Below are 25917 nucleotides of genomic sequence, written 5' to 3' on the forward strand. Positions count from 1 at the left end.
TGGTCTGAAGGTACAACAATCAACACTTTTTTTTATATTGGGAATGAATGAATCTTTCCAAGTGACATGGAAGGAATTAGATTGAAAGGCTTCGATTAGATAAACACTCCTTATTTTGCACAATCCTTGACCTACCTCGAATGTTTTAGGATAAGGGGTAGTAGATTTAAAACAGATGAGGAGAAATTACTTCTCTCACATTCTCATGAATTTGTAGAATTCACTAACCAAGAGTGTGATCGAGGCTGGGACATTTAGCAAATTTAAGGGGGAGGTGGATTTTTATTAGTAACAGGTTGAAGGATTATGGACAGCAGGCCGGAAATTGGAGTTGAGGCCAAGATGAGATTAGTCATGACTGTATTAAATAGCAAAGGAGGCTGATCGGGCTTAATTGATACCTCCTGCTCCTAGCTTTTCCACTCCTGTGTCAAGATATAAAGTGATTTCTGTTTAGTGTCCAAAACTGATATTCGTTGTGTGAATTGAAATATTAACCCTGATTTTGTTGAAATCCCCGAGTTCTGCTGAAGACCATTACTGGACTGAAAATGTTAACTGTTTCTCTTTCCACAGATGCTGCAAAATCTCCTGAGTTTCTCCAGCATTTTCTGAGTTTGCCCTGATTTTATACGTTCTCATCAGGTGGAAATTAGGCTCGGGCAATTGAAATAATACCATCACTTCACCGCTCTGATCTAGTTAGTTTCCTATTGTGTCCCAATATTGACAAGCAGGGCACCCACCAGGAAAAAAAGCAAGGGCCTATTTTAATTATGGAGATCATGCCTATTAAGGTGATCAAAGCTAGATCTACAATTTCAAACTGTAAATCTGAGTGGGGAGAGTAGTGCTGATGCCCAATCAGACAGCAGTATTCTGCCAGACCCCTCAAAAAGGCCTAAAGTCTTTCTTGCTACTTCTAATCCAAACTCTGGTGAATCTGCTCCATTCCAGATGTCCAAAAGATTCCTTTGCTTGGCCCCCTTCCCCTCAAATGTGGACAGAGGCTGCTTCCTATCCCACAATTAGGATTTTCATCACTCCTAATCGCTGCAATTGCCTTCTGTTTCCCCAGTCTTTCAGGAAGAATTTTTGCCATCAGGTAATCAATCACACCAGTTGTTAGGCAAGACTTCTAGTTTTATTTAAATCAGACATTTTGACTAAAAACGGTACAGCCTCCAAGTCCTCACTTCTCACCTTCCCAATCTTTGAGAATTGAGACCAATGTGTAAGAAGAAGTTCGGTAAACCTTCACAATTGGCTCATCAAAGATCTACTTATAACAGCTTACAACTTGTCTACTGTTCGAGTTATAAGGAGAGATTAGATTGGCTGGGACTTTGTTCACTGGAGCACAGGAGGTTTAGGGTAGCCAAGGTTTATAAAATGATGAGGGATGCAGATAAGGTGAATGGCAGGTGTCTTTTCCCTAAGTGTTAGGAATATTCAAGACAAGAGGGCATATTTATAAGGTTAGAGATGAAAGATTTTTAAAAAGACATGAGAGGCAATTTTTTTGTTGGTGTGTGGAATGTACTTCCAGAGGAAGTGGTGGATGAGGTGCAGTTACAACATTGAAAAGACCTTTCGATAAGTACAAGAATAAGAAATATTTAGAGGGATTTGGGCTAAGAACGGCAAGTGGGACTAGATTAGTTTGGGATTATGTTTGGTTGGGTTGAAGGGTTTGTTTCTGTGCTGTATGACTGAATGCAAATTAGTTTTCTGATTGTATTCTTACATCTTTGGATTCATTCATTTCTGAAACTTAATTTGGTTATCAATTGGATGGAGTTAAAATGGAATTGTTTTCTAGTGACCATTAAAATAGTAAACTTCTAACAGTACTGTGACAGCATTATTTCAAATTTATTTAAGCAGGAAAGATTGATGACAACTGTTCTATACACCAAGGATTTTGTTGACTTGCAGACGTCCTTGTTGTCTAGAACTCATTGCAATAGTTTGTAGAAGATTGAGCTGGCACTACTTATCTGATGCTGGATTTCCTTCTCAACGGTGACATTTTGAGAGAGGTTATGTCAAGATATGGAAAGTGACTAAAGTATTCCACAATGTCCCCTTCAACATGTATATGAAGTGGTATTTTTGGCTGGCCAGGTGTGAGATGATATATAACATTTATCTTAGCAACACCCAAGGAAAGACCAAGTTTCTTGAAGAAAGTTGAAGAAATAGAGTGACTTGGAATCCAGGGCTGAGTGGGCAACCTCAATATAGTCATCGCCAAGTATGCCCCTGCAATGTTGGTTAGAGTACTGGTGTTTCAGGCCTGATTTATACAATTTATCTGTAACTCCCTAATATGTAACAATTTTGGACAATTTCAATTCAGTCCCTAAATTACATGAGATCACCTGTAATTCAGGATATCACTCAGAGAGGCAGGTGCACAGTCTGGAAATACAAGTGGATTGAGAAAAGTAGTTTCTAGGACAGAAGCTGAAGATAAAGTGCAGTGAGATCTACACCAGTTTTAATGATTGTATTTGATCTGCTTCATATTAAGGCCTCAAAATGTCATATGTTTTGCTCTTAGTACACATGCAATACACAATATGATGAGCACAGAATTCAAAACAGACTTTAAAAAAGACATTTTAAATGACTACAGGACTGGTCATCAGATCCTTGAGGGGCTGTGCCAAAACCTGTAAACCTAAAGTATACATGATACTGGAATTTACATTTTTTGACATAATGCGAAATGCAGAACGTAAACTGTGGTCCATTTGCTCCAAGTTCCCATTGTCACAGCTCATCCAATCAAATGTGGATAACAAACACACATTTGTCTGCTGGGAGGGAGGCCAATTAGAAGAGTATTGGGATGATCTGCACCCAGTCACCATCATAGATAGGGATATCATGTGGCAGAGGGATATTACTGTAATCAGGAAGTTGGTCATGGCTATAAGTTTAAAGGCTTCTTGCCCTCATAATCAGTCTTTATAATTTTATTGAAAAATCAAAAGGATTTTTAAAATGAGTTAAAGAAACATACAGAGCTACCACCTCCCCCATCTGAACCTTTCAACACATTCAACCATGGCTCCAACACAGCCCTTTTCCTGAGCCCTTGTGGTGGACACTGTAAACTAATCCTAAACTTTTTCATACCTAATACCTGAAAATATACAGTGAGCAACAAAAAAAAAATTGCAGATGATTGATCATTAACAAGCCTAAAAGCTTGTTACTTAGTCATTTCAAAATGGTGGGAAGCGGGCAGGATGAAATTTTATTGTCGATCTGATGTCCTCATTCCCCACTTTATTCTCATATGGGTGATGGTTTGGGGGTGCAGGAAGAGAGTGGTGGAAAGTGGTTCCCAATTTTTGGGAACATTACATCAAGCCCATAGTTCTTTAGTCTATTAACTTCCTAAAAATTTCCTACAAGCAGGGAATAAGAAGAACTTGGACAATCCTTTTGGTATCTAGTTTCAGAAGTGTGGCAGATTTGACAGCAGTTGGCAAATTTCGTCTTATTGTGCATAACAGGCAAAGAAAATAGATTAAAGATAACTTTGAAATTAATTTACAATTGGAATCAAATTATCTGTGCTTCTTCAACATAGTAAGAATTCTTCAGTCAGTTATTTTATTGCTTCATGTGTCCATTTTTGACATCTGGCTACTGTGTGTGGAATTTCAACATTCTGGTCAAAGGTGATTTTCTTCAGGAATGTTTGCATTTTTTTCTATGTCTTGTGCTCTATCATTCTACAACCAGAATAGTGTCAACATTTTTGAAGAAATTATTTACTGCACACTTAGAACAATATGAATTGATTAGTATACACAAAATCATTTTTTTTTTGTTTATAGAACCTTTGTGAATGGAATTGGGAAATGCAAATTAGAAATATTTGCTCAGTGATCATGAGTTTGTAGTAATGTCCATGTCACACCTTTTATCTTTATCTCATTCACAATGTTCAGAGTGATTTTCCCTGATGTCATAAAGATACTTTATGTCACTGTAGTTACCCTGCTCCAGTGTACTGATGATGTCACAGAGGTACAAAACTAACACTGTGCTGGTAACGCTTACAGCTTAAAGTGTAGACAGGGGAAGATGGTTTACAGGGTGCTTCCAGTTGGTCTGATTAACTCAGCCCAGAAATACTTGACAGCAGAGAATTTCAATTTCAGGGTGAATGCTACCAGTACCATCTTGAAGATAAAACAGATTTGGACTATAGAGGTTTTGAAGGAAAATTCCCCTATGGTCCACATCAGAAGCTCTCTGAGGAGGTACTTAGCTGGAGATAATAATGGGAAGATCACTTGTGATCGGGAGATTCCCAATCCTTACAATAAGTTTGTAATGATAATGCATCCAGATGGTAAGGTGTCCTTCCAGTCTGAGGAAACAAAACGATACTTAGGAGGAGCAGAAGACAATATCACTTGCTTTGCTCAGGCAATCTCAGAAAGTGAAAAATGGGTACTGCATCTAGCCATCCATCCCAACATCAGCATGTTCAACCAAGGCAAAAAGAAATATCTGCGCTATGATGCTAACGAAAATGCAGTACAATGTGACAGTGAGTTGCCTTGGGGCCGAGACTGTGTTGTGACACTCATGTTTAACTTCAAAGGTACATGAAATTTTAAAACTGATTTTGTACAGTTCTTAAGATTCTGCTGATATTGTACATTTTCACCAATTTTCTTCAGCCTCATGCCACTGAAGTTCCAGTTGATAGTGGGCTATCAAGTGAAGGACAGGTTAAATCACTAGCTAATAAAGTTCTCTCTGTTGTTCTCTTCATACATCCCTGGTGATATGCACAACAATGTAACCTACTTGAAGAAGGCAAAATGTTGAATTTCAGACAATAGTGTTTAAGAATCAATATTTTCCTTCTCATTTTCTCCATTCATCAAGCTATGAAGGTGCTAACTGCTTTGAAAGGTTATAATTCCACATTCGAACATAAGAAATATGAGTAGGCATAAGCCATTTGGTTCAATAAGATCATAGCTGGGCAGCACCTGTGAAGAGAAATCAGCATGAACCTTTCGGGTTCGATGACCCCTCTCTTCACAGATGCTGCCAGACCTTCGGAACTTTTTCAACAATTTCTGTTTTTGTTTCTGATTTACAGCATCCACAATTCTTTTGATTTTATTATAGCTGATCTGATACTGATTCTACTTTCAGTATCAGACCAGCTATATCAAAATTGAATTCTATTTTCCTGCCTGCCTCCCTTAAAATGTGCAGATAAAACACCTGATCAATGCAACCTTCAACATCTTCCATAATCCAGCTTGTACCTTGCAGCAGAACAGGAGAATGAAAATGGGGTAGTTGTTTATAAGAGCAGAGAGGTCAGGGGTTGGTAGTTTGAGGATGGTTGTAATGGCGACAGCAAACCCATTAAGTCAGTTGGTTTTTCATCTTAGAAAGTTGAAAATCTTATATAACATTAATATTTTGATTTGATACAGAAAAAAATTCATTTCATTTTGTTCCTAAAGAGAAGAAATACAGCATAAGGACAAGTAGTGGAGATCTTATTGCCTGGAATGGGAAACTTGAGCCCTGTCAGTCATCAAAAACCCTGTACATACCGGAGATAAGGTGTGGAATGATTTGCTTAAAAGACAGTGAAGGAAGGTTCCTAACTGGAAGGGACAACTATATTAGAACCATCAAAACTGACAGTCCCAGCCTGGATGAACTTTTCTCTCCTGAACCCAGTCCTGGACAGGTCACCATCCGATCAACACTGAATGGCAAATATGTTAGTCTTAAATCAGGTAAGAAACAAAAAGTGCAATCTGCTTTTACAAATGTGGATGTTGTCATAGTATTAATTATTTTGTCACAGTATTAACCATCAAGGATAAGTTAAGAATCTGTTTCCTGATAGATCGTCAGAATAGAAAACCACAAATTCTGGAAATCTGAAATAAAATGAAAGCATTGAAACATTCAGCAGATTATTAGGATTCATGCAAGTTAATACTTCAAGTGCATCAGATCTGTCCATTCTGCTTTTCTAAGGGTCAATAAATTACTGACTACCTGGAATGAACTGCCAGAGGAAGTGATGGAGGCTGGTACAATTGCAACATTTAAAAGCCATCTGGATGGGGATATGAATAGGAAGGGTTTGGAAGAATATGGGCCGGGTGCTGGCAGGTGGGACTAGATTGGGTTGGGATATCTGATCAGCATGGGTAAGTTGGACCAAAGGGTCTGTTTCCATGCTGTACATCTCTATTACTCTATGACTAACACCAAGAAAATCCCTGGTTTAATCTCTGGCATACAATAAATAAACTGAGCTCAACAAAGACAGTTGCATGATGTTGCAATTGGACTCAAGATTCTTGTGCTCAGAAAGGGAGAAAAAAAGGGACTGTTGCCAGAATTGCATGTGCTCAAATGCACACCTATGGGATTTGGCTTTGATGGTCCCTGTCAAATTGCCCTTTGATATTTATGTTGACAACATGCTGCAGTGAATCAAATTCTAGGAATAAGTCAAACCTCTGAGGAGGGACACAGAAAGAAAACTGGTGAGAAAATGAAGAGATTTCTTAATTTTAAAACCAAATACACATCACAATGTGTTAATTTTCAGTAGAGTACTGTCGCATTTCTTTGTTAGGTGCAGATGTCTCTGTACATCAGTCACAAGTAACAGACTCTGAGATCTTTCAGATTATCATCAATAACACCACTAGGAAAGCTTGCTTCCGTGCTATTTCAAAGGACTACCTTGCAGTGGTGAGTAATAAACATATTTTCAACTGACTGAATGGAATTTTTGTTACGTCGTGGAGTGATTATGGAGTGCAGAGGTACTGAATATGAACGAGGGAATTTGATGCGAGTGTTATCACTGTGATTTTAAATTATAATATTTTTGAACTTAATTGGAATGGAAATGATATCATATTTAGTCAAAAAGTATGAGAACTAAAGTGATGGCAAAGCAGTGATGAGTGCATTCTGTAAGGAGTTATACTGACAGACAATTAACTGCTTCTCATGTCCTAAGTTGCACCAAATCTCATTCACCCATTACCTCTGTACCCACTAACCTACACTAGGTCACTGGTCAGCAATGTCTTTCTTCAATTTTTTTCAAAACTCTCAATTATCAGGGTATGTGACTGAGGTGTTAGTGGGGGAACATTTTGAGACCAGTAACCGTAATTCTATTAGTTTTAAAATAGTTATGCAAAAGGATAAGCCCGGTCCAAAGTTCCAAATTGGGGCAAGGCAAATTTTGATGATATTAGACAGGAACATTCAAAAGTTGAAAAGGGGGAGATTGGCAAGTGGGAGACTTTTAAAAGTTCAGAGACTGCATGTTTCTGTTGGTGTGAAGGGTAAGGCTAAAAGGAGTAGGGAACACTGGATGACTAGAAATATTGAGGCTCTGGTCAAGAAAAAGGAGGCAGATGTCAGGTCTATTCCACCAGGGATCAAATGCATGTCTTTAAGAGGTGTACAAGAGGAAAATCAGAAGGGCAAAAAAGGGACATGAGATAACATTAGCAGATAAGGTTAAGGAAGATCCAAAGAGATTCTATAAGCATATTAAGGGCAAAAGCGTAACTGGGGAGAGAATAGGGGCCCTTAAACATCAATAAGGCTATGTATGTGTGGAATCACAGGAGATGGGTGAGATCCTAAATAAATATTTTGCATCAGTATTTACTCTGGAGAAAGATGTGTAAGCTAAAGAACTCAGGGAAATGAATAGGGATGTCCACATTACAGAAGAGGTGGTGTTGGAGGTCCTAAAAGTAGGTAATTCCTGGGACATGATCAAGTAAATCCCAGGACATTGTGGGAAGCTATGCAAGAAATTGCAGGACCCCTAGCAGAGATATTTGCATTATTGACAGCCAAGGGTGAGGTGCCAGAAGCCTGGAGGATAGCTAATGTTGTGCCATTATTCAAGAAAGGCTGCAATGAAAAGCCAGGGAACTAAAGACTGATGGCCTTAGTATCAGTGGTGGGTAATTGTTGGAGGGGATTCTGAGAGATTTGGGATCTACATGCATTTGGACTGGCAAGGTATTAAGGTATTATGTATAGTCAGGCTGGCTTTGTGTGTGTGGGAAATAGTGTCTCACAAACTTGATTGAGCTCTTTGAAGAGATGACCAGGAAAATAGATAAAGGCAGAGTGTTACATGTTGTCTAAATGGACTTTAGCAAGGTGTTCAATGAAGATCCACATGGTAGATTGGTACATGGGATCCAGAGCAAGCTAGCCAATTGGATACAAAATTGCCTTGGCGATAGGAGACAGACGTGGTGGTTGAGGGTTTTTGTTCAGATTGGAGGCCTTTGATCAGCAGTATGCCGCAAGGATTGGTGCTGGGCTCATGCTTGTTCATCATTTATATAAACAATTTGCATGAGAATATAGGAGATATGGTTAGTAAGTTTGCGGACAACACCAAAGTTGCTGGTATAGTGGACAATGAAGGTTATCAAAGAGTACAATGGGATCTTGATCAACTGGGCTAGGGCCGAGGAATAGCAAATGGAGTTTAATTTAGATGAATGCGAGGTGTTTGCATTTTGGTTAGACAAACCAGTGTCGGATTTGCACAGTTAATAGTAAGGCCCTGGGGTGTATTGTTGAACAGAGAGATCTTGGACTGCAGGTACATAGTTCCTTGAAAAGAGCACCATAGGTGGACAGGGTGGTGAAGAAGGCATTTGGTATGTTTGCCTTCATCGGTCAGAGTATTGAGTACAGGAGTTAGGACGTCATATTACAGCTCTCCTTGGGGAGACATCCTACATCCTGCAAATGAATATACTTTAAGAAAGCAGAGTTTTCAGTGAACTATTTTTAGTTAGCAACAGAGATTTGTAGTTTTATATCTTACTTCATAACTTCAGGACACTGGAAAGGGCTTTACGGCCAACAAAGTACTTGTGAAGTGTTTTCACTGTTGAAATGTATCAGTCCAATAGGCACTTACTATCTCCTTTCAGAAGCCTGCAAAGTAAGAGCAGGTTTTCTTGAACTGTCACACCTATTTAAGGTTATGGGTAGCATGTGGCTCAGTGGTTAGCAATGCTGCCTCACAGTGCCAGAATCCCGAGGTTCGATTCCAGCCTTGGACGACTGTCTGTGTGGAATTTGCACATTCTCCCCGTGTCTGCGTGAGTTTCCTCCAGGTGTTCTGGCTCCCATTCACAGTCCAAGGATGTGCAGGGTGAATGGATTGGCCATGCTAAATTGCCCATAGTGTCCAGGTATGTGCAAGTTAGATGGATTAACCACAGGAAAATGCAAGCTTACAGGAATAGGGTAGGGGTGTTGATCTGGGTTAGGGTGCACACTACTGGCCAAATGTCCTGCTTCTAGATTAGAGTGGTGCTAGAAAAGCACAGCAGGTCAGGCAGCATCCGAGGAGCTGGAAAATCAACGTTTTGAGAAAAGCCCTTCATCAGGAATTCCAACATCTGCAGTCCTCACTTTTGCCAAATATCCTGCTTCTACACTGTAGGGATTCTATGATTTAAAAGATTGCAGCAGCAATTCAAAGGCAAGTTTCCTTTTGTAAACTCAAAATATAGCAGAGTCTAAACATTATATCTGAGTTTATGCAGCGAAACAATGAAAAGCACACCCTGTTTCGCAGATGCAGAAGATGCTGATGAACAATGTAGTTGAATTGAAAATGATGGTCTGTTTTACATTCTAACATGATCCCCCCAGAGGAAAGTATATAAAGTATTTGGGAGGAAATAATAGAAAGACTGAATATTTCTCCAACACACAAATATATTGTGTCAACCTGCGAAAATCTGCCAAACTAAATCTAAAGGATTAGGTATGGCTTCAAGCACATGACCTATTCCCTTTTATAGCATCCACAGCACGGTATGGTTCAAATTTGTCCAGGGCAAGAAAGAAGATGGCCTGTAAAAGCTGGCTTTGGATTGGGGTAAGGCAGATTTTATTAAAGTTAAGCAGGATCTGGCTACAATTGACTGGGAACAGGTTTTTCTGGATAGGTCTACAGCAGAGCAGTGGGGGGCTTCAAAAAGGAGCTGAGTACAGGTCCAACATGCAACCTTTAGAAGGAAATGTAGGAGAATAAGTTCAGAGAACCCTGGATGACTAGGACAATTCAGGTCTGAATGAGGAAGTCCAAAGAGAACAATTCAACTGTGGTCCTAAAGGAAGACAGAAAATGCAGGAGGGCAGGACAGAACTTAAGCAATTAGAAGGGCAAAAGGAGGTCATGATAAAGAACTTGCAAACAGGAATAGGAAGAATTCCTATTTTATAAATAGACTAAAGGGAAGAAATTAACCAGGGAAAGAGTACAGCCCATTAGGGAACAAAGAGGTGACCTATACATGAAGCTGCAAGATGTCGGAAAGGGGTTAAATGAATATTTCTCTTCGGTTTTCATTCTGGAAAAGGAAAACATAGGGATGGAATTCGGGAAAAGGGACTGTGAGGAACTTGCACAGGTTGACATAGGGAATGGGGAGGTATTAAAGGCTCTGTTGGGCTTAAAAATGGACAAATCCTCTGGCCCAGACGAACTGCATCCCAGGCTGCTGTGGGAGGTGAGGCAGGAAATCACAGGGGCTCTGACACAATTTTTAAATTCCTCTCTGGTCATTGGACAAGTGCCAGGGACTGGAGGATAGCTAATGTTATTCCACTTTTCAAGAAGGCAGTAGAGATGAACCAGGAAATTACAGATCTGTGAGTTTCACGTCAGTGGTAGGGAAACTGTTGGGGAAAATTCTGAAAGAGCAAATTACTACCCATTTCGAAAGGCATGGGTTAATTAGGGATCGTCAGCATGGCTTTACCAGAGGGAGGTCATACCTAATAAATTTGTTAGGATTTTTTGAAAATGTGATCAAGTGTGTGGATAAGAGAAGTTCAGTTGAAGCAGTTTATATGAATTTTAGCAAAGCCATATAAAAAGTCATACATTCAGAAGACAAGTACCGGAAATTGGGGTTAGCACACCTTTACTGGTACTTATGCGGTGGCAGATGGGCTGAAAGGCCTTTTCTGTGCTGTATGAATTTATAAAATTAGATGATTAGATTACCTATAGTGCGGAAACAGGCCCTTCGGCCCAACCAATCCACACTGACCCTCTGAAGAGTAACCCTCCCAGGACCATTCCCCTCTGACTAATGCACCTAACACTACGGGCAATTTAGCATGGCCAATTCACTTGATCTGCACATCTTTGAATTGTGGGAGGAAACCAGAGTACCCAGAGGAAACCCATGCAGACACAGGGAGAACATGCAAACTACACACAGACTGTTTCCTAAGGTGGGAATCGAACCCAGGTCCCTGGTGCTGTGAGGCAACTGTATTAACCACTGAGCCACGGTGCCACCCCAAAACTATAAATCTTTTCAAAATTCTTAAGGAATCTTTGTCTACCACCCCCTCAAGTGGTGAGCTCAAGATCTTAACAACACTGGATGAAAAATTTTCTCCCCATTTGTCCTTAATCTTTTTAAACAAATTGTTTTAAATCTTTAAGATCAGGTTACAGACTCATTTGCCAACAGAAATAAATCATACTATTTACTCTATCAGAAGCCTTAGTGATGAATACTCTTATCAAGTCTCCCCTAACCTTTTCTGCTCTAGGGAAATTAATCCTACCTCCTCCAATACCTCCACATAACTGATGAAGTCCCTCCTCTTTGATGTCACCTGGTAAACTTTCTCCAAACTTACTAAAGTGTGATATCCAGAATTATGTAAAACAGGACTATTTCCATATCAAACAGCATAGGCAACAAGTGATAGTCAGGGTTAAGTGATTCCACGATCAATAGATCAGACCTAAGCTCTACAGTCCTGCCACATCTGATCGTGAATGATGGTTGACAATTAAACAACTTGCTGGAGGAGGAGGCTTCACAAATATCCCAGTCCTCAAAAATGGTAGAAACCAGCACATCAGTGCAAAAGATAAGGCTGAGGCATTTGCAATCATCTTCAGCCAGAAGTGCGATAGTGATGATCTACCTCGGTCTCCTTCACAGGTCCACAGCATTACAGATGCCAGTCTTCATCAATTTGATTTACTCCCCATGAGATCAAGAAATGCTAGAGTGACTGGATACTGCAAAGGCTATGTGCCCTGACAATATTATGGCAACAATACTTAAGACATATGCACCAGACCTTGCCATACCCCTAGTCAAGCTGTTCCAGCATAGCTAACACTGGCACCTCCGCAAGCATGGGTAAATTAGCAAGGTATGTCTTGTACACAAATTAGGACAAGTCCAACCCAGCCAATGACTGCCCATCAGTTTACTCTCGATTATCAGTAAGGTTATGGAAGGTTTCATCAATAGCGGGCAGCACGGTGGCACAGTGGTTAGCACTGCTGCCTCACAGCGCCAGAGACCCGGGTTCAATTCCCGCCTCAGGCGATTGACTGTGTGGAGTTTGCACATTCTCCCCGTGTCTGCGTGGGTTTCCTCCGGGTGCTCCCACAGTCCAAAGATGTGCAGGTCAGGTGAATTGGCCATGCTAAATTGCCCGTAGTGTTAGGTAAGGGGTAAATGTAGGGGTATGGGTGGGTTGCGCTTCGGCGGGTCAGTGTGGACTTGTCGGGCGGAAGGGCCTGTTTCCACACTGTAAGTAATCTAATCTAATCTAATTCTACCAGGCAGCATCTGCTCAGCAATAATCTAATCAATGATGCTCAGTTTGGGTCCTGCTAGGACCACAAGCTCCTTATCTCACTGCAGCCTTGATTCAAATTGGTCAAGTAAATTCCAGAAGTGAAGGGAAGGTGACTACCCTGGACATCAAGGCTGCAGTTAACCAAGTATGGCATCAAGAAGCCTTCGCAAAAGTGGTGTCAATGGGAATCATGGGGGAGGCCGGGGGGGGGGGGGGGGGGGGGGGGGTGGTGGTTTGCTCTCTGACGGTTGGAGTCATGAAGTTTGGCACAAGGGATGATGATTGTGGTTGCTGGAGATCAATCATCTCAACACTCGGATATCTCAGGAGGAGTTCCTCAGTGTAGAATCCTAGGCCCATCCATTTGCTACTTCATCAATGACCTTCCTTCCATCACAAGGTTAAAAGTGAGCATTTTCACTGATGATTGCACAATGTTCAGCATAATTTGCAATTCCTCAGATATTGAAGCAGTCCATGTTCAAATGCAGGAAGACCTGGACAATATTGGGCTGAAAAATGGTAAGTTACATTTGTGTCACACATGCCAGACAAAAACATTCTCTAATAAATACAATCTTAACATTGCCTCTTGACATTCAATGGTGTTACCAACACTGAATCTCTGACTATCAACATCCTAGGGGTTACCATTGACCACAAATTGAAACAGGGCTAGCCACATAAGTAAGTTGGCTACTACAGCAGGTCCGAGCTCGGAATCCTGCACTGTGCAACTCACCTCCTGACTCCCTAAAGCCTGTCTACCATCTACAAGATACTAGTCAGGAATAGAATCAAAAGGGAACACTCCTCACTTGTCTGGATGAGAGCAGCTCCAACAAAACTCAAGGAGCTTGATACAAAACAGACCTCTTAATTGGCACCACATCCACAAACATCAATCCCTCCATCACAAATGCTCAGTGACCCCACTGACTAGTAGTGTGTACCATGTCTAAGATGCACTTCAGAAATTTATCAATTTTTGGACAGCACTTTCCAAACTCACTATCAATTCTTTGAGAAGGACTAAAGTAGCAGATACATGGGAACAGCACCACCAGCGAGTCACATAGCTTCCTGACTTGGAACTGTATCACCATTTCTACAATGTCACTGGGTCAAAATTCTAGAACTTCTTCATTAACAACATTGTGGGTCTACCTACATCAAATGGACTGCAACAGGTGGTAGCTCACTATGATCTTCTCAAAGGTAACTAGGGATGGGCAATAAATGCTGGTCCAGTTGGCGATGCTCAAATCCAAAAAGCGAAAGTTTAAAAAAACACAACGGAAATTAGGCTAAACTGGTTAGATCTCAGCCGGCTTATTGTGTACAAACATGGGCACTACACTTGAGCAATGATGATAAGACTTTAGTGAGGGTGCAAAGGAGATGTATGTGAATGTTAACAGGGGTGTGACTATTGAGAAATGGGCAGGAGAATGGAACCAATTGGTTAGCTCTTTTTAAAAAGTCAACATTGCTTTCCCCAGTGCTACATCATTCTATGATCTGCACCTCAGCTATTGCTTTAATAAATCTGGGTGACTTTCTTCTTAACGCTTCCATAGTAGTAACTTTTCTAATTTTAAAAATTTACTTTATCAGCTAATATGACTCCATAAATTGTTGTAGAAGCAGCAGATATCTGAGAGTACTCTGTCATGAATTCAAATGCTAAAACGAAAGCTAATTATGGGATGCCCTGATGGTTTATTGGATGCCAGTAAGAAATAATGACTAAGACCAGGGATAATAGAACCAGTATCGGTGCTATCATTAATGTTAGGTGCCTTGGCATTTGAATTTTATGATAGGCTCGGGGGGCTGACGCAACACAGTGTTTCCTGCTGGAATATCCCATGTGCAAACATCAGGAAAGGACAAAATTATACTAGACTGTGATTTTTACATCATTTAATGATGTCAGAGAAAGTTGACAATACATTATTTGGGTTCAGACAAAGAATAGGCATTTGAGTGTGTTATTGAAGTGTTAGTATCCATAAAATCATAATGCAGGAATGGGTACGCACCTCCAGGGGAATGGATGTGTGTTCTTCTAAAATTGGTGTGAAGGTATTCAATAGCATCTAATATCTATTCCTATTCTCTTATCTTTAAGGGCCCTCAAAATATAATTGTGGCGAGTCCAATCTTGACTGATGATTGTTGGTTTAATATTGTGTACAATGGGCCTAAGGTGGTTATTAAGACAGGAGATGGAAAACTCCTCACCACAAAGTCCAATGGTCAGCTTGTGCTAGGATACTATACAGCTGGTGAGTTACAATTTACTTTTTCTTCAGTTGCTGTTACATCCCTCCCATTTTTAGATGCACTTAGGAGTTAATAACTGTTGATGGTTGCTCCTCTGAAGTCCTCCTGGGCAAAAATAGAGATCCAAGTCATACAGATACAATAATAGGTAAACAGTGTGCTTCCAGTTTACGATGGACTGTGCATACTGATTCCAGTGGGGTATTAGCAGTTGAACATATATGAGAACCAGGATTAGAGTGGTGCTGGAAAAGCACAGCAGGTCAGGCAGCATCTAAGGAGCAAGAAAATCGACGTTTCAGGCAAAAGCCCTTCATCATGATTGCTGATGAAGGGCTTTTGTCTGAAACATCAATTTTCCTGCTCCTTGGATGCTGCCTGACCTGCTGTGCTTTTCCTGCACCACTCTAATCTTGACTTTAATCTCCAGCATCTGCAGTACCCACATCCGCATATATGAGCACCATTCAATAAATTAAGAAGCAGCCACTGTCTGATATTTGGAGCTTCAATCATAGGAAACAAGGATTACTTGCTTCAAGAATCTCTAAGTACTTGTCTTTTTAAAGAAAATGCAACATTAACTTTGTGAATCCCAACACATTCTGAAAAATTTTCTGTGCTCTAGTGAAGAGTTTGGGGATCGTTCCCATAACCCTCTAGAACACAGAGCAAGGATAGATTGCAATTCCATTCAACAATTTTGTATCTTATTGGAGGACATCACTTGGAACTGGGAGAAAAGCTATGGATTGTATGGTTGCATAAGTACATTCTGAGGATTGGGAGAGATGGTAGAGTATGGTGGGTGGGGTCAGAAAGAGACTTTGAGAAAGCAATGCAGATCACAGATTGTTCAGTGGGGGGAGAAAAGAGGATGTACAGATAAATAGAAGTGCAAGCTGTGTGCTTTGCCATCTTTGGCAGAGCTGTTGCTGAGTGAAACCTTGGAGCAATGAAAAAAATCAAGAACAAGAATTTCAAATAAAAGTAAAATACTGTCAATGCTGGTAGTCTGAAATAAAAGCAAAAAGTGCTACAAATACTCAGTAGTTCAGGCAACATCTGTGGAGACAGAATCAGGGTTAACATTTCATCATTATAGATCTTTTATCAGAACAAACAGATTCTGTTTTTAATAAGAAGAATTTTAGAATTAGTACAATACAGGTTGAAGAGCTGGAAATGGAGATCCAAGATGGCGGCGACTCAGCAAGTCTGAGTCTACAGAGCCCTTCCCAAAACCTGGGTAAAGTGGGTTTCCTGCCCCCACCACACTTGCCAAACCACCCAAAAAATTTCTTTAATCTTAATTAGCTGCTGAATATTATATTTAAATAGTCTAATACTGAGTGGATAATGAGTAAATCAAAGGGACCCTGCAGCTCTCAAAAAACAAAGACCCCTCCCCCACCCTCCTCTCCTCCGGCTGCAGCTGATGTAAAAACAGGCCTTATAGAGATGATTGCTAGATTGGAATCGACACTCGTCAATTTCATCGCAGAATCCAGACAGAGATGGAATACATTCGAAGAAAAGCTGCAGAAACAGAATCAAACCATGGAGGAGCTGCAGGGCCGAGTGGAGGGGGCGGAACTAAAGGCCATGACCTCCGAGGCTGCAGCTCAAACAGCTGCAGAACAGGTGCGAGCTCTGGAGCAGAGAGTCCGGGCCTTTGAAATCTACATGGATGATATTGACAACAGAAATCAGAGAAAGAATATTCGGTTGCTGGGCCTTCAAGAGCAAGAAGGGAAAGAACAGTTAGTAGTATTTCTGGAGCGATGGCTGCCCCAGCTTTTAAACCTGGGGGCTGAAACTGACCGGGTAAGGGTGGAGTGGGCCTACCGGGTCGCAGTACGCGGATCCTGTTCCGGCTGCAGAGTTATAGGGAGAGGCAGATACTCCTGGATGCCTCCAGAAAGCTTGGAAAGGATCCTAAAGCTATGATTCATGAAGGATCCAAGATTATGTTATTTCAGGACTTCTCCCCGGCTTTGGCACGAAGAAGGAAGGCGTTTGATGAGGTGAAGAAATGTTTAAGGGACTTAGATATTCAATACACCTTACGCTACCCAGCGACGTTATGCTTTACCCACGAAGGATCCGAGTATAATTTTAGATCATCGGAAGAGGCCAAGAAACTTTTAGACTCGGTTAAATAAATCGTAAGAGACAATTTATGTTGGCTTGCCTCTCCCACACTCCGTGGGGAGAAATGGATACTTTATTCTACTTTACTTTTGCCTCTGGGAGCGGGGTTGTCTTCCTTGCTATGTTATTATACTTAACTGTAATCTGTTGGAGTTGTAATTTTATAGTTATGTGTGTTTGTACGTGGCATTGATGCTATTAGATATACTCAGGTATGGGTGGGGAGGGGTGGGGGTGCGGCGCTCACTGTTAACTCTAGCTCAGTATTATATCTAAATCCTATTAAGGAGCGCCCGGGTCGAGGGTGGGACACTGTTTGGGAGAGGATATGGTGGAACGTTGGAAAGGTAGTAAGGCCCCCTGAGAACAAGGGGGAAGATCTCCATTCAAACATGTTTAATTTTTTTTTGTTCTTATTGTTTGGAAATAGCTTCCTTTTTATCATACTGTTATGAGTGTATTAGAGAACATTTTCTCTTATTTGAAGGATGTAAGCGACTCAACTATACACTCTGGATGATTCTGGATTAGTTGAATTTTGATGATATATTTAAGATCTATTTTTATATTAATGTTTGTACTTGAAAATTCTGCTTATTTTTGTAAATTTGTCAAAATGTTAAATTCCCAATAAAAATACCTATATAAGAAGAGCTGGAAATGAAAAAAGAACAGGCAAGACACCAAATTTCTGAACTATTGGAATACTGCATGCAATTCTGGTCCCTCTGCTACAGGGAGGATGTTGTAAAACTTGAAAAGGTTCAGAAAAGATTTACAAGGATGTTACCAGAATTGGAAGGTTTGAGCTACAATGAGAGGCTGAATAGACGTTGGGGGGGGGGGGGGGTTCCCTGGAGTGTCGGAGGCTGAGGGGTGACCTTGCAGAGATTTTAAAAATCATGAGGGGCATGGATAGGGTCAAGAGGCAAGGTCTTTTCCCAGGGCATATACTAGAATGCATATGTTTAAGGTGAAAGGGGAAAGATTTAAAAGCGACCAAAAGGGCAACTTTTTCATGCAGGTGGTGGTGCATGTATGGAACGAGCTGCCAGACGACATGGTGGAGGCTGGTACAATTACAACATTTAAAAGGCATCTGGATAGGTACATGAATAGGAAGGGTTTAGAGGGATATGAGCCAATGCTGGCAAATGGGACTAGATTTATTTTGGATATCTGGTCAGTATGGATGAGTTAAGCGGAAGGGTCTGATTCTGTGCTGTTTATCTCTATGATTCCATAAGTTTGAGATTATGCAAAGTGAAATTCAGGAAGTTCGAGAGAGGGGCATTTGGAAAAAAATTAAGTCTTGAGCTACAGGCACTGATTAAGGATTTGAATGGCCTAAGTGTGAACAGTCAATACAGTAGGTGGACAGTGATGTGAAGATTGACGTGAAGGTCTTGGTGGTAGACCAGATGTCAGGTTTGACACACAAACTGAACTCAAAATTTGGATTCAGTCTGAACAAGCTGCTGAGAATAGAGATGGATTGAGCACTCTGGCACACTACCTGCGGAGGGTGCTCACATAATTAGACAATGATACAACAAAGGACATCAAATCACACCTGTGCTGACTCTTTGAAAGACATGTCCCATTAGTCTACTCCCAGAATGAAGCAAGTGTTTGCTTTACAAGTATGCGTGCAATTTGTTTTAGAAAGATTTTTTAAAAATTTGAATCTGCATCCATCATTCGTTTAGGCATAACACTCGGTATCCTAACAACTGATGTGCTAAACAGTAGCCTTCCTCATTACCTTTTTCTTTGCTGATGACTTTAAATCTGCGCCCTCTGCTTATTGAGCTTTTCCCCTTCGACCACATCTGCATTAAGAAAAACAACCATTTCTTTTGTTTCTCTATGTAAGTGAAGGTTTTCATATCTGGTATAAAATAATGAATCTCTTTTGCACCCTTGTATGACATTAAGATCCTTCCTAAAGTGTGGTACCTGTAACTGTGCACAATACTCCTGTAACCAGGTTTAATTGGCACTTGATAAAGGTTTAACATTTTGTTTTCTAACTATACTTACTTTTATAAAGTCAACAATCTTCTAAGTTTCTTTAAACAGCCTTTTTAAAATGTCCTACCGCCTCAAAGTACTTAGTTCCCCGATCTCTGTTTCTGTACTCTCGGTAACATTGCACCATTTAATTTATATTCCTCGCCTCATTCTACTTGCTGAAATTATTAACTTAACTGATGGCATTCAATGCAGTGAGATATAATGCGTTTACCCATTTCAGTCATCCATGTTTTTCCTAACTGTCATCTAATTGTTTATACCATTTCTAACACTGTCATCTGCAAGGTTTTAAATTATACCTTGTCATTATTGTATCAAAAATAAGAGCAACACTTTTACCAGTATTTGGGGAACACCGCTATACACTATCCTGAACAACCATTTGCCTTGAGTCTTTGCTTTATCTATTAGCCAAATTTGTATCAATGTTGCTCATGCAATTTTGTTTCAGTTTTGTGCAGACATTTATGATGTCATAATTTATCACATGCCTTTTGAATGTTGACGTTGGTGACATCAACAGAACTACCGGAATCAACTTAGTTAATTAACAAGATCACTTTTGTCTTGCCAGTATTAATTTTGAGAAAATATTTGCTTATTTATGATTGGTTGTCCAGCTGGCAATGGAGCACAATATCATAGGCTATGGAGTGAAGGGTGATGACTGAGAAGTGACAATGTTGATAGAATTCCACTTAAATCATGGCTACTGTAGCACTCAGAATGGGGCCAAGCAGTGTCGGCGTTACCTCCCAATTTTATGCATGTGAGATGAAAGACTGAGTGTGTGGGATAGAAAGGAAAGAAAAAGGAAGAAAACAGAAATAAAACGGAGGTTTGGCAGTCCCTGGTGCATTGTGGAAGCCTTCTATAGTGGCCTCTTGTCTGGGAACATGGTGGCTCTATTGGCTGCTCATTTAAAGAAGATGGGAGAGAAATATAAGCAATAAAAGGTAAAAGATTCAAAAGCTTAAAAATAAGTCGTCTACCTAGATTCTGAGTTTGATTTCTATCTACTAAGAAGCAATCAGCTGATAAAAACAGAATTTAAAAATAACTCTGAGGATTTAATCTGAGAACTTTGGAAATTATATTACAGTTTGTTTTCTTCACAGATAATTCCCAAGAATTCATTCTAAAACTCATCAACCGACCTCTCCTAATATTGCAAAGTGATTATGGCTTTGTTGCATTTGGTTCTGGAACACAAAGACTAGATGGCAATAGACCCATGTACGAAGTAAGTAGGATGACTTCAGATGAAGAGGGCTACTACCAATTCAAACTCGGTAAGACTAAAATCCATATAGCGCAATACACCTTTAAAATAACTCTAATTATCTTTAAGAAAGATAAATAATTTTATTTTGCTTTAAATTAAAGCTATTTTGAAAAACAGAGGCAATTTGGTTGTCTTAGCTTGTCTCCTTTTTACTCCTCTCACCTATTCTCTTCTTTACTCCTTCCAGCTTTTCTACTATTCACTCTTGAATTGATTCTTACAGAGATATGGCTTTGTAAGTCAACCTTCAGTCCTTCAAGTATTCTTTCTTCCTGTGTCAGCTAAACTATTAAAGTCAGCAGCTGATGTCACTTGCAGGGAGGCAGCATGAACATGATGGGCCAAAAGGCCTTCTGTGCTGTAACCATTCAAACCAAATTCCTATTCTCAACCAATGCATTGGCTGCATCCACCTGCCCTCTATGCGCAATATGTGAGATGAGGAATCACTTGAACCAAGGACAATTAAAAAATGCAAAAATGTTTTAATGGATATTCTGCAAAAAAAAAGCTGATTATTCGTCAACCTACCTGAAGTTCGATTCTCCCTTTAAAAGTGGTCTTGTTAGCAAACCTTAATAGTGGGTCCTTTGGTGAAGTATTTTGAAAAGTGGTTATCATGACTGTGAAATTACTTCTTTCTAAATAACTTTTAATCAACTGAATTCCCCCACTATTTCTCAATTCTTAAAGACAGACATCAATGAGTTATTTAGTCACACATCTTCCCTGTTTGAGGCGTTGAACTTTCAAGCTGTCTTTTTATGTTCATTTCCTCTCATCTAATCAAAAATCAAATTCTGGTCCTGTGTACATATGAAGCAGAATAGTAGTTTAAGGCAACATTTCCCATTACAGAGATCACATGAGCAAAACTCTGCATGAAAATTTTGTCCTTTCTTATCTCAAAATTCCTGTTATAAAGGAGAGCAACTAAACCAATTGCTAACCTTGGGTAAATCCTATGCTTGAAATTTTCACTCTGAAACCTGTGGGTATTTTCCAACACCTAAAACATTAAAGATAGTTAAACAAGCTGCTTCTTTCCAATAGGTTACAGGAGTTAGCAAAATTGTACTAAAATACCTTATCATAGAGTAATCGAATCCTACAGCATGAAGACAGGCCCCTTGGCCCAAACGGGTCCATGCTGACCAAAATGTCCGCCCATGCTAACCCCATTTCCCTGCACTTTGCCTATATCCTTCCAATTCTTGCCTATCCACGAATTTGTCCAAATGCCTTTTAAATGTTGTTAATGTATCACCTGCCTCAATCACTTCCGCTGGCAGCTCATTCCATATGCATACCACCCTCTATGAAAAAAAAGCTGCCCCTTAGGTTCCTTTTTATTCTTTCCCCTCTAACCTTAAACTGCTGCCCTCTAGTTCTCAAATCCCCAACCCTGGGAAAAAGACTGAGTGCATTCATCCTATCCATGCCTCATGATCTTATACACCTCTATAAGGTCCCCCTCAGTCTCCTATGATCTACAGAGAAAAAGTCCTAGCTTGTCCAACCTCTCCCTATAACTCAGACCATTGAGTCCAGGCAACATCCCTGTAAATTTCTTCTGCACTCTTTCCAGTTTAATAACATCCTTACTATAACAAGGTGACCAAAACTGAACAAATACTCCAAGTGTGGACTCACCAACATCATGTATAACTGCAACATAACTTCTCAACTTTTATACTCAGTGCCCTGACTGATGAAGGCCAGTGTGCCAAAAGTCTTCTTCACTGCCCTGTCTACCTATGACTCCACTTTCAGAGAACTGTGAACCCGAACCCTAAGGTCCCTCTGTTCCACTACATTCCTTAAGGCCCTACCATTCACCATGAAACTCCTACCTTGATTTGACTTTCCAAAATGCAAGACCTCTCAGTTATCTATATTAAACTCCATTTGCCATTTCTCGGCCCACTTCCACAGCTGATCAAGGTCCTGTTGCGGTTTCTGAGAACCTTCCTCACTATCCATGATACTGCCTATTTTAGCATCATCAGCAAACTTACTATTCATGCCTTGTACACTCTCATTCAATTCATTGATATAGATAACATGCAGTAATAGACACAGCACTGACCCCTAAAGCACTCCACTAGTCACAGGTTTCCAGTCCGACAAGCATCCTTCCACTATTACCCTTTGCCTCCTACCATCAAGCAAATTTTGTATCCAATTTGCCAGCTCATCCTGGATTCGATGTGATCTATCCTTCCACAGCAGCCTAACTTGTGGAATCTTATCAAAGGCCTTACTGAAATCCAAATAGAGTACACTTACTGCCATGGCTTTGTCAACCTTCCTGGTCACTTCTTCAAAAAACTCTAACAAACTTGTGAAGCATGATCTCCCACTCACAGATGTTAAGCTTACTGGTCTACAGTTCCCGGGCTTTTCTTTGCAGCCCTTCTTGAATAATGGCACAGCATTCGCTACACTCCAGTCTTCCAGGACCTCACCTGTGGCTAACGACAATGTAAAAATATCAACCAGGGCTCCTATAATTTCTTCTCTAGCCTCTTGCAGTGTTCTTGGATATATCTGATCAGGACCAGGAGATATATCCACCTTGATACATTCGAATACATCTAACACTCCTCTACTGTGATATGGACTGTCCCCAAGATATCACCACACATGTCCTTTGGTTCTTGAGGGGGACTACTCTCTCTATAGTTATTCTTTTTTGTTTAATATACTTAAAGAACCTGTTTGGATTCACACTGACCTTCTCAGCCAAGGCTATCTCATACTCCCTTTTCGGCCTCCTCATTTCCTTCTTCTGTAAACTCCTGTATTGCCTGTGTACCTCCAGGGATTCCCTTGATCCCAGCTGCCTGTATCTGAGCCACACCTCCTTCATCTTTCTGGTCAAAGACTCAATATCTCTTGTCATCCAGAAGTCCCTATTGTGTTGTTAGGATATTTCTTACATACTCAAGACAAAGGCCTCTCACATGAGTGAATACTTACATATTATAAACAAGAGTAAAACCTTATGCACACAGTGCAAGTCATTTTCAAATTCACCAACTGGGCAATGACCTACTGGAGAGGTTCAACTACAACTTGACCCTACCTTTTCTTCAACCCGCTAAAATAAAAGACTTCAAAATTCGGTGGGTTTTACAAGTTATACGTTTGCTCCCCTACGTTTTACCACCCTAGCAGGGAAGTTGAATATCTCCCACAATATCCATTAATATCACAGTCTTTAGAATCCAATTGAAACCATGTAATAACTGTCTGGATTTGCCAGGAACCCTCTTTATTTAATGGAAGAATAAGTTGTCTACGAGTGTGACTTACACTATAATCCATCAATTAAATTCACGAAAAGGATGGAATAAAAAAACATGAAATCAATGTGCCAGATTTCACTTGATTCTCAGATATATTTCTTACACTTAGGTATAGCACAGTAGCAAAATATGCAATACTTCGCAAAATCTAAAATACTAACTCTGCACTAGCATGTATAACATTAAAATATAAAATTGTTTCATTTCACCACCATGGAGTATTGAAATGGAACAGCCCCACTGTCTGCAATACAGGAACACAAGAGCAACTCCAGCAACCCTGTTCAAAATATAAATCCATTCTCCGAAAACCAACCAAAAATATTTGCAACCAAATATACTTCTTTTACAGCTGATTCTGTCTTCACAGATGTTGACAGATCTGCTGACTATTTCCAACATTTTCTGTTTTAACTAGCACCAACAGTTTTTTTTTGCTTTTTATTTATCTTTCACAATTGCTGTTAAATTTCCACACAACTTGAAACAGAGATTATTTGGGATGACAGCTTTCACTTTCTTTGTAGCAGTAAAATAAAAGAAAAAAATTGATGAAATACCTTCACAGACTAAAACTTTTATTTTCTATTGATTCAGCAATTATCTTATTTGATTGTTTTAAAGGTAGTACCAGCAAACAAGGTAACAATGAGACAATTAACATACTCATATACTGTTTTATCAGAGCTGATTTGGTTGCAGTGGTGAGCATATTGTTTTAACGAAATGTTCAATTTCCAAGTTATTTCAAACAAAAATTAGCTCAATATCAAAAGTACTGTAAAGAAATCAAGAATATACAGTAGAGCAAAACTTTTTCATTACAGTATTCTATACTATTATTTCTTATGCCTGTTTTTCTCTCTCTTTTCTATTTCTTTATTTGTGTCTTTTATTCTATATTTATCTTCCACTCTGGGAATTCCAGAGTTCCATCTTGTTTTTGATGTTGCAAAGTGAAATAAGATACATGAAACAGCAGGGAAACATCTGAAACACTCATACAAGAGGTGGCCATTGGACACCAATAAATGCACTCTATTGAAAATTCCACATGTTTCCTTTGCTTTTTGAATTTTGCATTCCTGTCTTACACCAGACCACAGATTTTTCTTTCTGAACATTCAAAACTTCTTATTTATCTGAATTCTGGTATTTCCCTGGTTAAGTTCTGTTTGCTTCTTTATATTCTGGTTCAGTGTCCACAGACAAGTATTGGGAAATGGACAAAGATGGCTTCATCAGTGGTACTGGAGAGCAACCAATAAACTTCATTATCCAGCTGGTTGGTTCCAATGTTCTGATCCTCAAAGCACCAAATGGCAAATATATGATAACACAACAGAGCGGAGACTTCAAAGCAACAGGGGAAGATGTGAAGACTGCCACAATGTTCCTTTATTGATCAACTTTAAAAGATATGATCTTGAATCAAAACCACTACATTAAAACCCTGAATAAGCCTATATGAATAGCTAGAATAAATTATATATATTATGCTTTAAAACTCTCACTCTCTTTATTGATAGCATTTATTTGGTATCATCAATTTGATGCAATTGATTTATAGTTGCTAAGTAGGACAATTTTCAAACTGTTAAACCAAATGTAAAAGCAAGATTTACTGTTCAAAATGCACTAATTCTCTCTAAACAATAAGAATGCACTGACATTGAAAACAGAATGCAAAGAAAATGAAGCAATCTTTGAATTACGCAGAGCCTAGGTTTTGCAAACTGTAAAATATAAACAGAATTATGATGGGAAGTAAGGAATTCCAATTTTGAGACGCTACAGATGATTAGAATAGGAGATATTATGATAATCTTGATCTTAGTGTCTGGATGAATGGAAGAAGAATGTGTAAAATACTAATTTTAAAATGAACAACATTTAGAGGAACAAAATTTTAAGGGCGGCACAGTGGCACAAGGGTTAGCACTGCTGCCTCACAGCGCCAGAGACCCGGGTTCAATTTCTGACTCAGGCGACTGACTGTGTGGAGTTTGCACATTCTCCCCGTGTCTGTGTGGGTTTCCTCCGGATGCTCCGGTTTCCTCCCACAGTCCAAAGATGTGCAGGTCAGGTGAATTGGCCATGCTAAATTGCCCATAGTGTGAG

At 39.8% G+C, this 25917-nt stretch overlaps 1 protein-coding gene across 1 annotated transcript; it reads left to right on the top strand.

The window, feature by feature from the left end:
- The first annotated feature begins 4107 nt into the window (after positions 1-4107).
- Positions 4108-25201, top strand: LOC132824178 (fascin-like). Its single transcript, XM_060838460.1, has 6 exons — positions 4108-4633; positions 5520-5801; positions 6659-6777; positions 14855-15011; positions 20319-20503; positions 25007-25201. Exons 1-6 carry the CDS (start codon positions 4108-4110, stop codon positions 25199-25201), a joined length of 1464 nt encoding a protein of 487 aa, XP_060694443.1.
- The last annotated feature ends 716 nt before the right edge of the window (positions 25202-25917 follow it).

The sequence above is a fragment of the Hemiscyllium ocellatum genome, chromosome 18 (assembly GCF_020745735.1).
Source record: "Hemiscyllium ocellatum isolate sHemOce1 chromosome 18, sHemOce1.pat.X.cur, whole genome shotgun sequence".
Taxonomy (NCBI): Eukaryota; Metazoa; Chordata; class Chondrichthyes; order Orectolobiformes; family Hemiscylliidae; genus Hemiscyllium; species Hemiscyllium ocellatum.